This window comes from Fringilla coelebs, assembly GCF_963513975.1.
Source record: "Fringilla coelebs genome assembly, chromosome: 1".
NCBI classification, from domain to species: domain Eukaryota; kingdom Metazoa; phylum Chordata; class Aves; order Passeriformes; family Fringillidae; genus Fringilla; species Fringilla coelebs.
The window spans coordinates 27,728,639-27,741,073 of record NC_140028.1 but is presented as its reverse complement, the minus strand read 5'-3'; the positions used below and the strand labels follow the sequence as shown (position 1 = coordinate 27,741,073).

At 36.0% G+C, this 12,435-nt stretch overlaps 1 protein-coding gene across 1 annotated transcript in view; it reads right to left on the bottom strand.

Moving 5' to 3' along the window:
* The window catches only part of CNGB3 (cyclic nucleotide gated channel subunit beta 3), a gene marked incomplete at both ends in the record, with an annotated part of 137,551 nt that extends 132,647 nt beyond the window's left edge, over window positions 1-4,904 (bottom strand). The window contains one exon of the mRNA XM_084202296.1: window positions 4,737-4,904. Coding sequence (XP_084058422.1) covers window positions 4,737-4,904 — 168 coding nt within the window. The remainder of the gene's footprint in view (window positions 1-4,736) is intronic.
* Between the last annotated feature and the right edge of the window lie 7,531 nt (window positions 4,905-12,435).

Sequence of the window (12,435 nt, the reverse complement as noted above, 5' to 3'; positions counted from 1 at the left end):
ATTTCTGTAACTCTGCTGGAGATTTCTATCCCTACACTTCTGCTGACACAAGTACATATTGAATTGCTTATTCAAATGAATATACAAATAATCTGTCTAGAAGGAAACAAATATTTACTTAAGTTTGAGGTGTTTTAAAGCAATGTTTGTTTTCCTTAACCTTGGTAATTTCACAGATCTGCATTAGGGAAGGGTTAAACAGTTGTGGCTACATAAATGGTAAGAGAGAAGTGTGGGAGCAAACAGCTGACAATGGGTGAGAGGTGATAATGATATAAACCTCTTTGTTGCTGAGAAATATCTTTGATATATTTTTGAAATATCTTATATGTTTGATATAAACAGACTGTTACATTTCAAAAAAAGGGAAAATGGAAATTATTGGAGTTGATGCCAGTACTCAGTAACACCATAATTCCATATTTATAACAAGTTAAGTAGCAAACTATCATTGAGTTCAGCTTGCCTGAAATTGACTGGACAGCATAGAGTAGTCAACAGATACTTTCTGCCTTTCAGTATCAGATAGTACATTATCCCTAATGTGATGTAGATGTGAGCTGTGTTAAAAGAAACTCCTTCCCTTCTCTGCTCCTGCTTTTGGCTGCATGTGTCCAGTATTTCCCTTGAGCCATATCCAATGACAGAAATTTAGCCCATCACTAAAAGAATAAACCCAAAGCAAACAAAAAAATTAGTTTTCCACTGGGTTAGGTTGCTAAAGTGACTCATCCTGCAGCTGTGGATTAGTTACATCTCATGCACGGAAATGAAACAGCAGCTGGGGCTGGGGAAGAGACCACCCTGCTCAGTGACAGCTCACAGTTTCTCCAAACATGCTGTCATGTTCTGGAAGACACAATCTCACCCTCAGCCCACTTCCCTCCCTTCCTGTCAGCATGAACATCTGTGTGGCAATGATGTGGAGCTAAAGAGCTGACCTGTGGTATTTCTAGTCTGGATCAAGTTTACCAAACTGATGCAAACTCATGCCCTGCTGTAAGGGAAAGGATGGTGCAGAGCAGGATTTAACAGCCAGGACTAAAGTGAGGCTGCTCTTCACAACAGGGTTGCTTGTTTAAAGTGCAGGAAAAGCTTTGGATTTAGGATATAACTGTAAAGCATCTTAATCTAATCTAAAACACAACTTCAGCATTCATGCTGCATCTTCCCTTATACCTGGGCTAGTATTCCTGTGAGATGATCCTGGCAACCAAGTTCAGAGAAATAATTTCTTTAAAAAAATTTTCTAAAAATGGCTTTTGGACCATATGACTTCTCAGATTACTTCATTGCTTTATCAGGTGACTAGCAAGGGAAAGAGTAAGAACTCTGATTGTGATAGTCCTGATTTTAAATCTGTTCAGGCAGCCAGTGAATTTCATCCTTAAATGTATCTACTGTGGGGTGATGCAAGTAAGAAAAAACACTTCTCTGGAGCTTCCCTGGTGTCCCAAGCACAAACAGCCACATGATTTTAGTATTTTTATTTTGGAGAGAAAAAAACAACTTGACTAGTTCTTTCCTGTTTAGTGTCTCTCTTTTATGTCACCTAGAATTCTAGCCCTGCATTGCAAATAAGTGATAATAAAACTGGCATAATAATAATCTGCCATTTCCAAGTCTTAACAAAGTTGAAGAAATCAGTGATCAGAATCAACATTAGTGGAAGAAATAATTTTTCTGGTATGATTTCTTTAGGCAGCCAAACACAGTGTATAAAAATGAGTTTCTTGATAATTAAGATGATCAAAAGCATGGCTCTATAACATATGTGGCTGTGAAAAGCTATTTTGCTATCACAAAAAGAAGGCACTTTTTTCTTAATTGTTTGAATTATTTCTGGGTAAATTTCTGTAACTTGTTTTGGAAGGAATATGAATTCATAAATTGGTTGTGAAAATATTCAGTCTAAACTCTGCATACCATGAGGTTATAAATTCTCTTGCCTTTTCAATATGTCAGGAAGTTTCAGACCCTTTGAGAGAAAAGAGGAAAAATAATTCCCTTTTACTCCAACCAGTTTATGACTTTCTGTATGAGGATGACAAATCCAAAGATCATCCTGTAGCATGATGACAAAGTCTATTTCAAGGAAGTCCTCCAAAGAATGAGTGCCAGGAATACCGAGAGTTGAGAGTTCAGACTCTGGTCATGATGGGTGCAGAAAGGATGGGTGACACTGCTCAGAAATTCCTAGTGGCTGGGAGAAGCCAAGATACCTTTGGTGGTGGATGTGCCTGTGGCTGTAGAGGCTGCTGACAGTCCCAGGGGCTGAGGGAGGCATCCCTTGAGCCAGCAGATCATAGTTTTATGTCTGTAAGCTGATGCATTTTATTGCCTTTCTTTGTCTCTTTCAAAGATTCTTTTGAGATTTTCCTGCCCTATTTGTGCAGAAGGGAGAAACAGACAACCTAGTTTGGTGAGGATGGACCATATGCATGTGTAATTTGAAGGCTGAGCCAATGTTGCAGACCAGACTCAGGTTCAAACGCAAATCAAGGATAAGAAAGAACTTCCTATGAAAGAAAATTCCATTTATCCTTGAAACTGCAATGCAAAGTTGTTTTAATGGTCCAAGGGACCCTGGCATGGATCAGTTTTTCCAGAATATAAGTTGTACTGGTCCAGCTGCCCTCTGACTAGCAAATCTGGGCAGGTTTTTAAAATCTGGTGCTAGAGAGTTTGGACACTTTTTCAGAGATAAAATTAAAAAAAAAAAAAAGAAAGTTGTATTTAAGAAATGCCACTTGATTTTTTCATTGACCAAAAAGGATACATTTTTTGATTATTAGCTAAACATTGATTTTGAATTTATTTCCTGTTTTAAGCAAAAAAACATTACTTTGGTGCAAAACACGCAAGAAAATACTTTCAACTAAAATTTTCTCATGCTAAGAAAACTCTGATGGTAATAACATTATACATGCATTTAATTTTTTCCACCACTGAAATTATTACCTAAATTAAACCCAAATTGTTGATTATATGGGACCTCTGAAGCTTCCTTTTTTACCCAGAAAATTCATTATTTTCTTCAGTACTCTGTATTTTCTTTAGAAAATTCATGGGGCACAGATATGTAACTCCAAAAAAGCATGCTGGTCTCCACCCTGTTTATCCTTGTTCCCAGCAGAAATATTTGTGTAAGCATTTGTGGGAATGTAATTTCTACCCCAGTTTCTTTCCCTAGTGATCTGGCCACAGGTCTTTTTTTATGGAATGGTAAAACCAGGTTTTGTATGTGCAGTTTCTAAAATAACAAAACAAAACAAAACAAAAAATAAAGTTCCACAATTGATTCACAATCAGTATAATGTACAACTAAAATTAATTACTCTGATTAATCTTGTAAATTCATAAAATTGTCTTACTGAAAATTTTCCAGTGCCTTTGTGGTGCTCTTCTAGCTGCACAAAGGAATTGAATATTAATTTTGTTATAGGATCCTGGACATTTTCTCACCCAGCTTTGGTATTCCTGACTACAGCATGTGAAATAGAATCCATTGAAGTTATGGCAACGAATTTTTCAGAGTTCTTCACTGTTGACCTGCCTCTGCTCTTTTACTAATTTCAGCTGAAACAAAGAGAAATTTTGTTAAGTGTTTCTGGAAATCCTTCCTTTCAGAGGAATTAGAAGAATAGCTTGAGACAGTAATGTTTTCATAAAATTTCACTCATTATTGAAAAAAAAAATTTCATCTGTAAATTCTGCTCAACATGTGGTTTTTTGACTTCCCTGAACAGAAGGGTGAATAACAACCTCAGGATTTCTCCCTGTGTATTTTATTCTTTGATCTTACAGTATTACTTTCTGGTGATATTTATCCTTTTTTCTTCTGGCTTCCTTTGGTAGATGAATATATTTGGAGCTTCTAAAAATTGCTTCAGTGGAACTAGTAAAAAGGGGATTACACAAACCCATTCTCTCCCCCAAAAAACAATCCCCTTGAAACAGCTAATTATTTTCATGTTTGTGGGCATCCCAACACTAAGATTCTTCTGAACTCCCACAGTTCTAGACTGTCTCAGTTTCTGACCTCCCAAGTAAAACTTTTAGTGGAAATGCAGTGTCAAAAGACTTCTTGATCTCTCTGAAAAAGCTCTTTCTTGTTATAGTTTCAAGTTCCTCAGCTGCAAATCTGCTCGTTACACAAGAGATAATTAGGTCCATATAAAAGCCACAAAACATCCCAAACTTAAAAATCACCTCAAAACAGAGGCTAGATCTCTTTGTAAATTGGCTAGTCTGAGTGAAGGATTAAATTATGGAATATTCAAGCGCATTCCCTGTTATTAAAAAAAAAAAAGTGCTATTGTTGATATTTTGTTTGGGGCAGTTCCATAGTGACAGAGAGAATTCCCTTTCCCCCACCCCCTTATTTTCTAAACCTGTAAGAACAAAATTTAAACTTTCCTAAACTGACTGATAATAGTACTCAACAGAGCCTGTCTCTGTAGACCATCCCCTGAATATTTATAACCATTGATGAGAACCTTCTCTTCTCCAGGCTAAAGACACTCAGTTCTCTCAGCCTTTTCTCACAAGACAGGTGTTCCAGATCATTAATCACCTCTGTAGGCCTTTGTAAGACTCCCTCTGGTATCTCTCCTATTGAAAAGTCCAGATCTGAGCACGGTACTCCAGGTGTGGCTTCACTGGTGCTGAGCAGAGGGGCAGGATCACTTTCCATAGGCAGCTCCTTGTCTAAAGCAGCTCTGGGCATCACTCACCTTCTCTGGTGCAAGGGCAGGTTGCTGGCTCATGTTCAGCTTGGTGCACACCAGGAGCCCCAGGCCCTGCTCTGCCAAGCTGCTTTCCAGCTGGATTTCCCTGAGCCATGTTGGTGCTTGGAGTTGTTCCTCCCCAGGAGCAGGACTTTGCACTTCGTTGAAATTCATGATGTTCCCCTCAGCCTATTTCTCCATATATTGAGGCCAACCTTCTTTGCATAGCTAATACAATAATTTTGGTGTTCCTGTGAAAGGTATTTCCTCACCTAGTGCAGTATAAACTATAAGATTATTTTTTGTTTGTCTTGAACACTATTCTGTTTAAAGATGGATTGAGTTTATCGGTGTTATGTGATAATTATTGAAATTCATGTCTTTTATTTCCATGGCTCTATTAAATTAAATTAATAAATACTTTCCTTAAATCCTATTTTAGTAACAATCATTTTGGGTATAGTGCAGACATTTGCAGAACTAATATGGGAATTAATTTTGCTGAAGGCCTCAGAAAAATTGTCTATTTCAAAACCTTTTATAGAACTGTGTTTGAAAAAATTTTTTCAATTTTTTTCTGAAGTGATGTCTTAGTCTTCTAAATTCACCTTTCCAATCATGATAAAAAAGTACCAAGTGGGCTCCTCGACCTTTACTTGTAAAATACATTAAATATCTCATTATGGTTAAACATAAAGATTGTTATTAGGAATTTATAGTAGTTACCACAGTGGTGATACTGAAGTGAAAATTTTGTAATACTGGAATCTTTAACATGTCTAGGGAAAAAAAAAGGTATAGTCTTTAACCTTGCCAGTGGCCTAATAAATTCAGTAAGTTTCTAAGTAATTTAAGGAAAAAAAAAGTAATGAAAATCTTTTCAGTGGGTAATAGCTTCTTCACTCTTCTGTCTTCTTTAGAGTTAATCTGTGTTTGTTTCTCCTATAAACTTTTTCCCAGTCACTGTCAAGTGCTTAATTTCCTGTAAAAATCCTGTGCATCCCAATGTTCAGAGTGGCTTTTCAATACATCAACATTGATTATTTTATCCTTTTTTTTTTCTGAAATGGATGTGATTTTCTAGAGGATTTTTATTTTTGACTAAACCTTTCTGCCAGCATGATTATATACCTAAGAATTTACATGCATGAATCTGTGTGGATAGTACCTTTGCTATTAATATCTAGTTTTCCAAAAATGTTAGAAAACAGCTTCTTCTCAAAAGAAAAAAAAAAAGTCCCAGAAAAAGTCCCAGATGATATTAACCTCTAGCCCTTACCCACTGGAAAAAAAACCAAACCAAAGCAGTAAACAATCACACTAAAACTTGTGGAAAACCAGGGGGACATAGGTCATCTTCTATATAAGAAGAGGTAAAAAAACATTTTACATGTTTCTGAACTGTTTTTCTGGATGAGTTTAATAGCTTGAGACACCAGAATGTTCAGGATGGAGTAATTCTGAAGAGTGCCATCCAAAAATCACAGTTATTCCCACAGCCCAGTAAGTAGTCAGCTGTTCCCACAGGATGTATTAGCAAAACCTTTCCACATCAGCAAAGCCTTTAGATCAAATTTCACTTCTTCAAAAGTTATCTAACAGCATTGCTGAAAAAAAGCTTACATAACTGAGCGTGAATTCACACTTACAGGGCTGCAATTCTTGTCTTCATGAAAGTACATAAACCCTCAATGCACAAAACCAAAAGCACGATGAAAAAATAAAAGTATTTGAAAGGAAAACATCTTTCTGTGGTTTTCCTCTATCAAAGTTAGAACAAATCTTAGCTGCTTATACTAAGTTTTGTAGTTTAGGTGAGAATCCAGGCCTTTGGTAGGTACAATTCTCATGTGATGAGCATATGCTGCCTCACATGAGCGGGGATAGGATGAAGGCATTTGTGTTATCTGGGAGAAAAAGTTCTGGAAATAGACAATTGCATGCTAATTTCTGAAATGAGATGAAAGGTGGTCCTTTGCTACTTTTGTAATCTACTTTGATTGCTTAGATATCTTTTGTTCAAAGTCTGTTCCTGGTCTCTACTAATTGGACATGTTTCACTCAAACTGTGTTTGAGTGACACACATTCAATTGTGTTTTTTCCCACAATAAAAATTAAGTTTGCCATGATCTTTTATGCCTAAAAACTCTTTCTTATTTGCTGAAGTAAAAGTTTATATTTTGCATTCTTGAGAGTAATAATTATTGATACCGTGAAACAGACAAATCTAGCTGATTCACACTGTGTGAAATTATAGTACAGCCTTGATACTATAACAATATTGTACTGGAGCTGATGGATATTTGAGATGATGGATAACCTTGCCTATTAAATTGTTGCCATAGAGATGGATCCTAAAACACAGTTTAAACAGAAAATGAAAATCAAAATATTATACCAGTATATTGACTTACGTATCTGGCCTTGTAATATAAATCAGGTTTTCTTATTAGAGTAACCCAATGCAATTTGGTTGGTTCAGTATATGGTAGAGAGTAAGAAAAATGTTTATAAAGTTTATGAAGTTAACCAATTGAAAGGATTCTTCTCTCTAATATTAAAATTTTGCATTCCCTTATTCCATGATAATAACTATTCCCCTTTGGATAGTAGGACAAATAGAAGTAACAACTGCCTTGACTAGCCAAATCCAGCTGCTAGTGATTAGCACTATCAAAGCAGTGTTCCTTGCTCTCTGAAATACTGTGGATCCCTTACTCTTCTGGAAATACCTAATCTGCCTAGCAAACACATAACAAAGCAACTATGTGTGCAATCCCACATATAAAAGTCCTGTCTTCTTTGCACTGGGAAGCATAAATATTTTGAAGAGAATAATTGGAAAACAGCTTACAGTAGAACTAGAATTATTATTTTCTCACCATCACCACTTTTTATTTTTTTTAACGCAACAGACAACATGAAATTCTGCTGAGATACTTGTACAAATGCTAATTTATTTCCTTTTTCTTCTCTGATACCATGTTTGAACTGTTAGGCAGGATTCTGACTTTAGCAAGTTAGATACTGGTAGACAACACTTTATCTCAAGAAATTGTGGGCAGAGCAGTAATTTTGAATAATCTTTACAATTTAGAAAATTTACATAGACCTGTGTTTTATTTCACTTTCTTTTGAAGATTAAGATTTGTCTTTGAATTCTTTTGATCCCTTCATTACTGAACTAGTTACAAGTTGTCATTAATATCATTGCTCTAACATCATCATAGCAAAGCAGGTGTCAAATCTGTTGTTGGATAAACTTTCTGACATAGTTTACCTTCAACTGAGCAAATTGCATGACGTAGTGTTTAAATTTATTAATTTATCAGAATCTGTACACAGTTGAGTTGTGCTGCTTGTTACTTTTTTAATCTAATGTAAGTCAGAGTAAGTCAACCACATAATATGGAACTGCTATCATGTGAAGGCTTATTAATTTATCTTTGCATTCCTGTAGAAAATAGATATTGTAACCAGTTTACCAGATTAATAATAATAATAATAATAATAATAATAATAATAATAATAATAATAATAATAATAATAATAATAGTCAGCAACTATTAAATAAAATTTATAAACCCTTCAAGGCTATATATACTCCAGAACACAACATGTATATGTCTTTGTTTGTAAATAAGTTTCCAGTCTTTTACCACAACTTGTGGGGAAAATTTTGTCAATTTGTTACTTGCCATGCCTTATGTCAAATATTTGTTTTTACAGTTGAGAATCATTTAATGTGGGGAACTGCGTATTCAGTAGACTTTGGGTTGGATATGTTGGGTTTGAATGAAACCTAAAGATTTAAGTATTCCCTAGTATATGCAGTGGACTCCCTTAGTTTTGAATGCCGCTGCTCCAGAGCAACTTATCAAGAATGATAATTTTGAAAACATCAAGTGAAAGCAAAAATCTGAACCACCATTACTGGACCAGTAATGACTTCTTGAATTTGTAAAAAACCCAAACCCACTTCAATCCTGAAACATTAAATGTGTGAGCGGAGTCTGTTGCTGTATTGTGTAGCTGTTCTGGAACTTCATAATGACAAGAGAAATGTCACTCGTGCTTACAATTTCTATTCCAAATGTTTGAGCAGAAGAATCCAACTAGCACGCTTATCTCTCAATTGCAAGCTGCTTTCCTTGCTTTTTCAGGTGCCAAAAAGTCCAGCTGCCCAATATCCTACTGAGAAAATCTTCAATTTCCCCTGGCAGCTTTTATGAAACAGCAAACTTTATCAATTATAAAAACTTTTTGGAAGATCTAAGGTTGAATATGCCAGGAAGAATCTAAAGCCAACCAAATAAAAGCTTAAGGTTTATCTGCTGGTTTGATTATTCATGTTCAAACTCATTTATAGAGAATCCTCTTTTCCTTAACAGATCTTAGACTGCTGTAAAGATTTTCCAGAGTTGGTAGAATTGAGAAGTCTCAGCTGCATTGGGGATGCTTTTCTTTGTGGCCACAGGTTTGGCTCTTTAGGGAAAGTGTGGGGTTGTTTCCAAGCTTCAGGAATTCTTGGAATCGGAACACCTACCAAATTTCTCAGCTCTAGCAACCACATGGAGAAAAATTACAAAGAGAAGAATACAAAATATATGTGGAGGGATTGTTTGTTCCTTGGCTGGTTGGTTTCTGTTATTTCTAGGTTGCATGCATAGGGGATTTCTCATCAGGTGCTCATCAGGTTTTTGTGCACACAGATCTTCAATTCTGAGTCCCCTATGAGCTTTTTGAGCTAAATAGAAATTGGGTTTTATTACTGACCCAGCAGAGCTGTTTCCATCATCAAATGTATAAATTTTGATTGCACAAAATATATTTGTATTACACCATTCATGTACTTAAAACATAGTATTTTATTAGTTTAGTTTAGTTTAGTTTAGTTTAGTTTAGTTTAGTTTAGTTTAGTTTGTCTCACTTTGATTCTCAAATGACATTTGAAATGCATGAACTTTGAACATATGATGGCACTGTTGTGTAATCACACACTAAACTCTGTTTAGTGACTACATGCCCCTTGCCACGTGTGGTTTTGTTTTGCAGAAAAAAAGGCCAACACAGAAGCCCTAACAAGGCTCCAGAAAATAATCCTTATGGTTTTGTAAAAAAACTTTTTTCAAGAGGTCATCTATTTTCACCCCATTCATGACTTTGATTTATCCACCCATATCTTATCTCTTTTCATTTATTCATCTTGTCAGAGATTTCAGGCCCTTTTTCTCCTTTGTGTTATCAAAAGCATAGGATGAAAGATTTGATTTTTTTTTCCTTGTTTTGATTTTTTTACTATCAGCATACTTCTGGCAACTCATGGAGGTTAATTCCAATGCCAATATTTTTAAATTTTCCCAGCAGAACTCTGGGCCTGCCTGGGCGTGCACAATCCAGTGAGATTTTGTTGTCCCTGGGGCCCCATCAAAACAGCTTTCAGTCTATTTGCAAAGGAATGATAATAGAGGTATACCCTGCAGGAAGCCAGATAGAGGGCTTCCTGCCTCCTATGCAGGAGCAATAAATGGAACACTAAAGTTCAGGGGATCTGGGAAGGTCAGGGAAAAGGAAGCAGTGGGCTTTCATTTTCTAGCTAGATGAAGCTGGTAAAGTCTGAGTGGACTGGTTTTGCTTCAGAATTCTTGTTAGGAAAAAAAAATCCAGCTTAAAAGAAAAAAAAATTATGGGAATCAGAGTTCTCAGAAACTTTTTCTCTGTTCTTTGGGTCAGTTCACATGTCTTCAGGCTTGTACTGTCAGCAGCAGTAGCAGAGATGACTCAGTTTGCAGCACTTTGTGTTTGTTTCCCTCCAGGGAAAAAAGAGGCAAGTATAAATAGTGCTCCTTTCCCCTTTAGTTGACTCATAAATAGCATGCAAAGCTTTGTTTTGTTAATATTATTTTTTTACCCATGGAATACCTGTCACCCTCTAGCAGCTTAGCCTAGTGCTTCTATCTATAACCACTAGAGCACCATTTTCTGGGCAATAGTTGTTTTATCTGGTGTTTAATTGTTTGGCTGGAAGATGGCAGAAAGAATTGCTCTCACAAACTATTATGGAATTATAGAATTAGACAGGTATGAGTAACAGCTTTTCTGAAAGTGGTTAAAGGTACAGAGAACTATAGAATAAGCAGGAGTCAGCAAATTGTGATTTTGAAAGATGCTAGAGAACAGAAATCATAAGTAAAAAAATTAATTATGAGTGATATTCCCACCCTTCTAAGCTGAGCTACCGTGCTCATTTTTGAGTGCTGATGTTGAAGAAGGGGAGACCGGCTGCAGGGAATCCAGCAGAAGCCACACAAAACTTGGCTTTTGAGTATTAAACAAACATTTTGCAGTTGTTTGGTGAAGACATACAGAAAAATAGAAATAAATGGATGATAAAAAAAGGAAAAGCTCTGCATGTTTCAGGTTCTGTTTCTGTGCTGGTTGATAAACCAATTGGATATATGGCAGACACAGCCTTATTCTCACTTGCCTTTTTTTGATTATATCTGTATTCAGCCAGCAGCACTTGTTTGACACTCAATTTCTGGTTGCAACCAGAAGTGACAGAAATAGCTGTAGGTGTGTGATTCTCTGAGAAAATTATATGAAATGGAGGGGAAATTTCTTAATTTAATTTACACAACTGTAACAAAAATTCTCAATGAAGAACAAGTACTTTTGATTTTAAGAAAATATTTTGGTGGGAGAAAAGCCGTCCTCCATGCACAGTCCATTGAAGAAGGAGCTTGTGGTGGTCATTTTTATCCTGCATCTGAGTGGAAGAAAGCAAATACAGAACACCTCAAGTTCAGCTCCATCAAGGATAACAATTCATTCTGTGTATGAATATATTTTCAATTTCTTCCACTTTGCCTTTTTCTTTTCATCTAATACAATACAGCATTTTAGGTCATCATGACCTTTTTTAAAGGAGTAGTGTGGCCTCTATATGGCAGAGATTTGCTTTAATCTGTACTCCCTCAAATATTTTTATTATTACAATGACTTCTACTCACCAAAACCTCCAACAAAACCTCTGTCATTAAATGACACTGCTTCTATGCTTGAGAATTTTACTTTTCCATCTGTGTTGCACTGTTTTTCCCATGTTTCAGTGTGTTGTTAGATTTGTGCATGTATGTTGTGGATAAGGGGCCTTTATTTCAAGACCATATCTAAGCAGGGTGAACTAGCTTTGTTTCTCAGACATGTTCTGGCAACATTCCTAAATGCATTTCTTTTGGTATTTAAACTCCTGCAGTTCCCGTGAAGTTGGAAGAAGATTTTGGCTGTCTTTATGTTTTTATCATACAGGGTATGTTATTTTTCAATGCACTTCAATTTTTGAAAATTCCCTATGTGCAAAGACACTATTTTAGTTCTCTTTGGAGTATATTCTTATTGCTCAAATGATATAGTTAACCCTTGCTCTTTAACAAAACAGCCAACTAAGTTGTAAGCATTGCTTTCCTAATTTTTATGGGTCTGGTTCAATTAAAAAGCCATTCAATGCTTCAGGAATTGGAGAGTTAACTCATTGAGAGTGAACACTTTATTAGTTACCTCTTCATTAAGACACCTATCTCTTATTCCTGGGTGGAGAGTTAACACTCAACAAATGAACTTTTTTTCCAAGGCTTCCCAGCCATGCCATTTTGAGACGTCCAGTGTAGAATATGCAGTACTTACATTTGTTTCCATGGATTG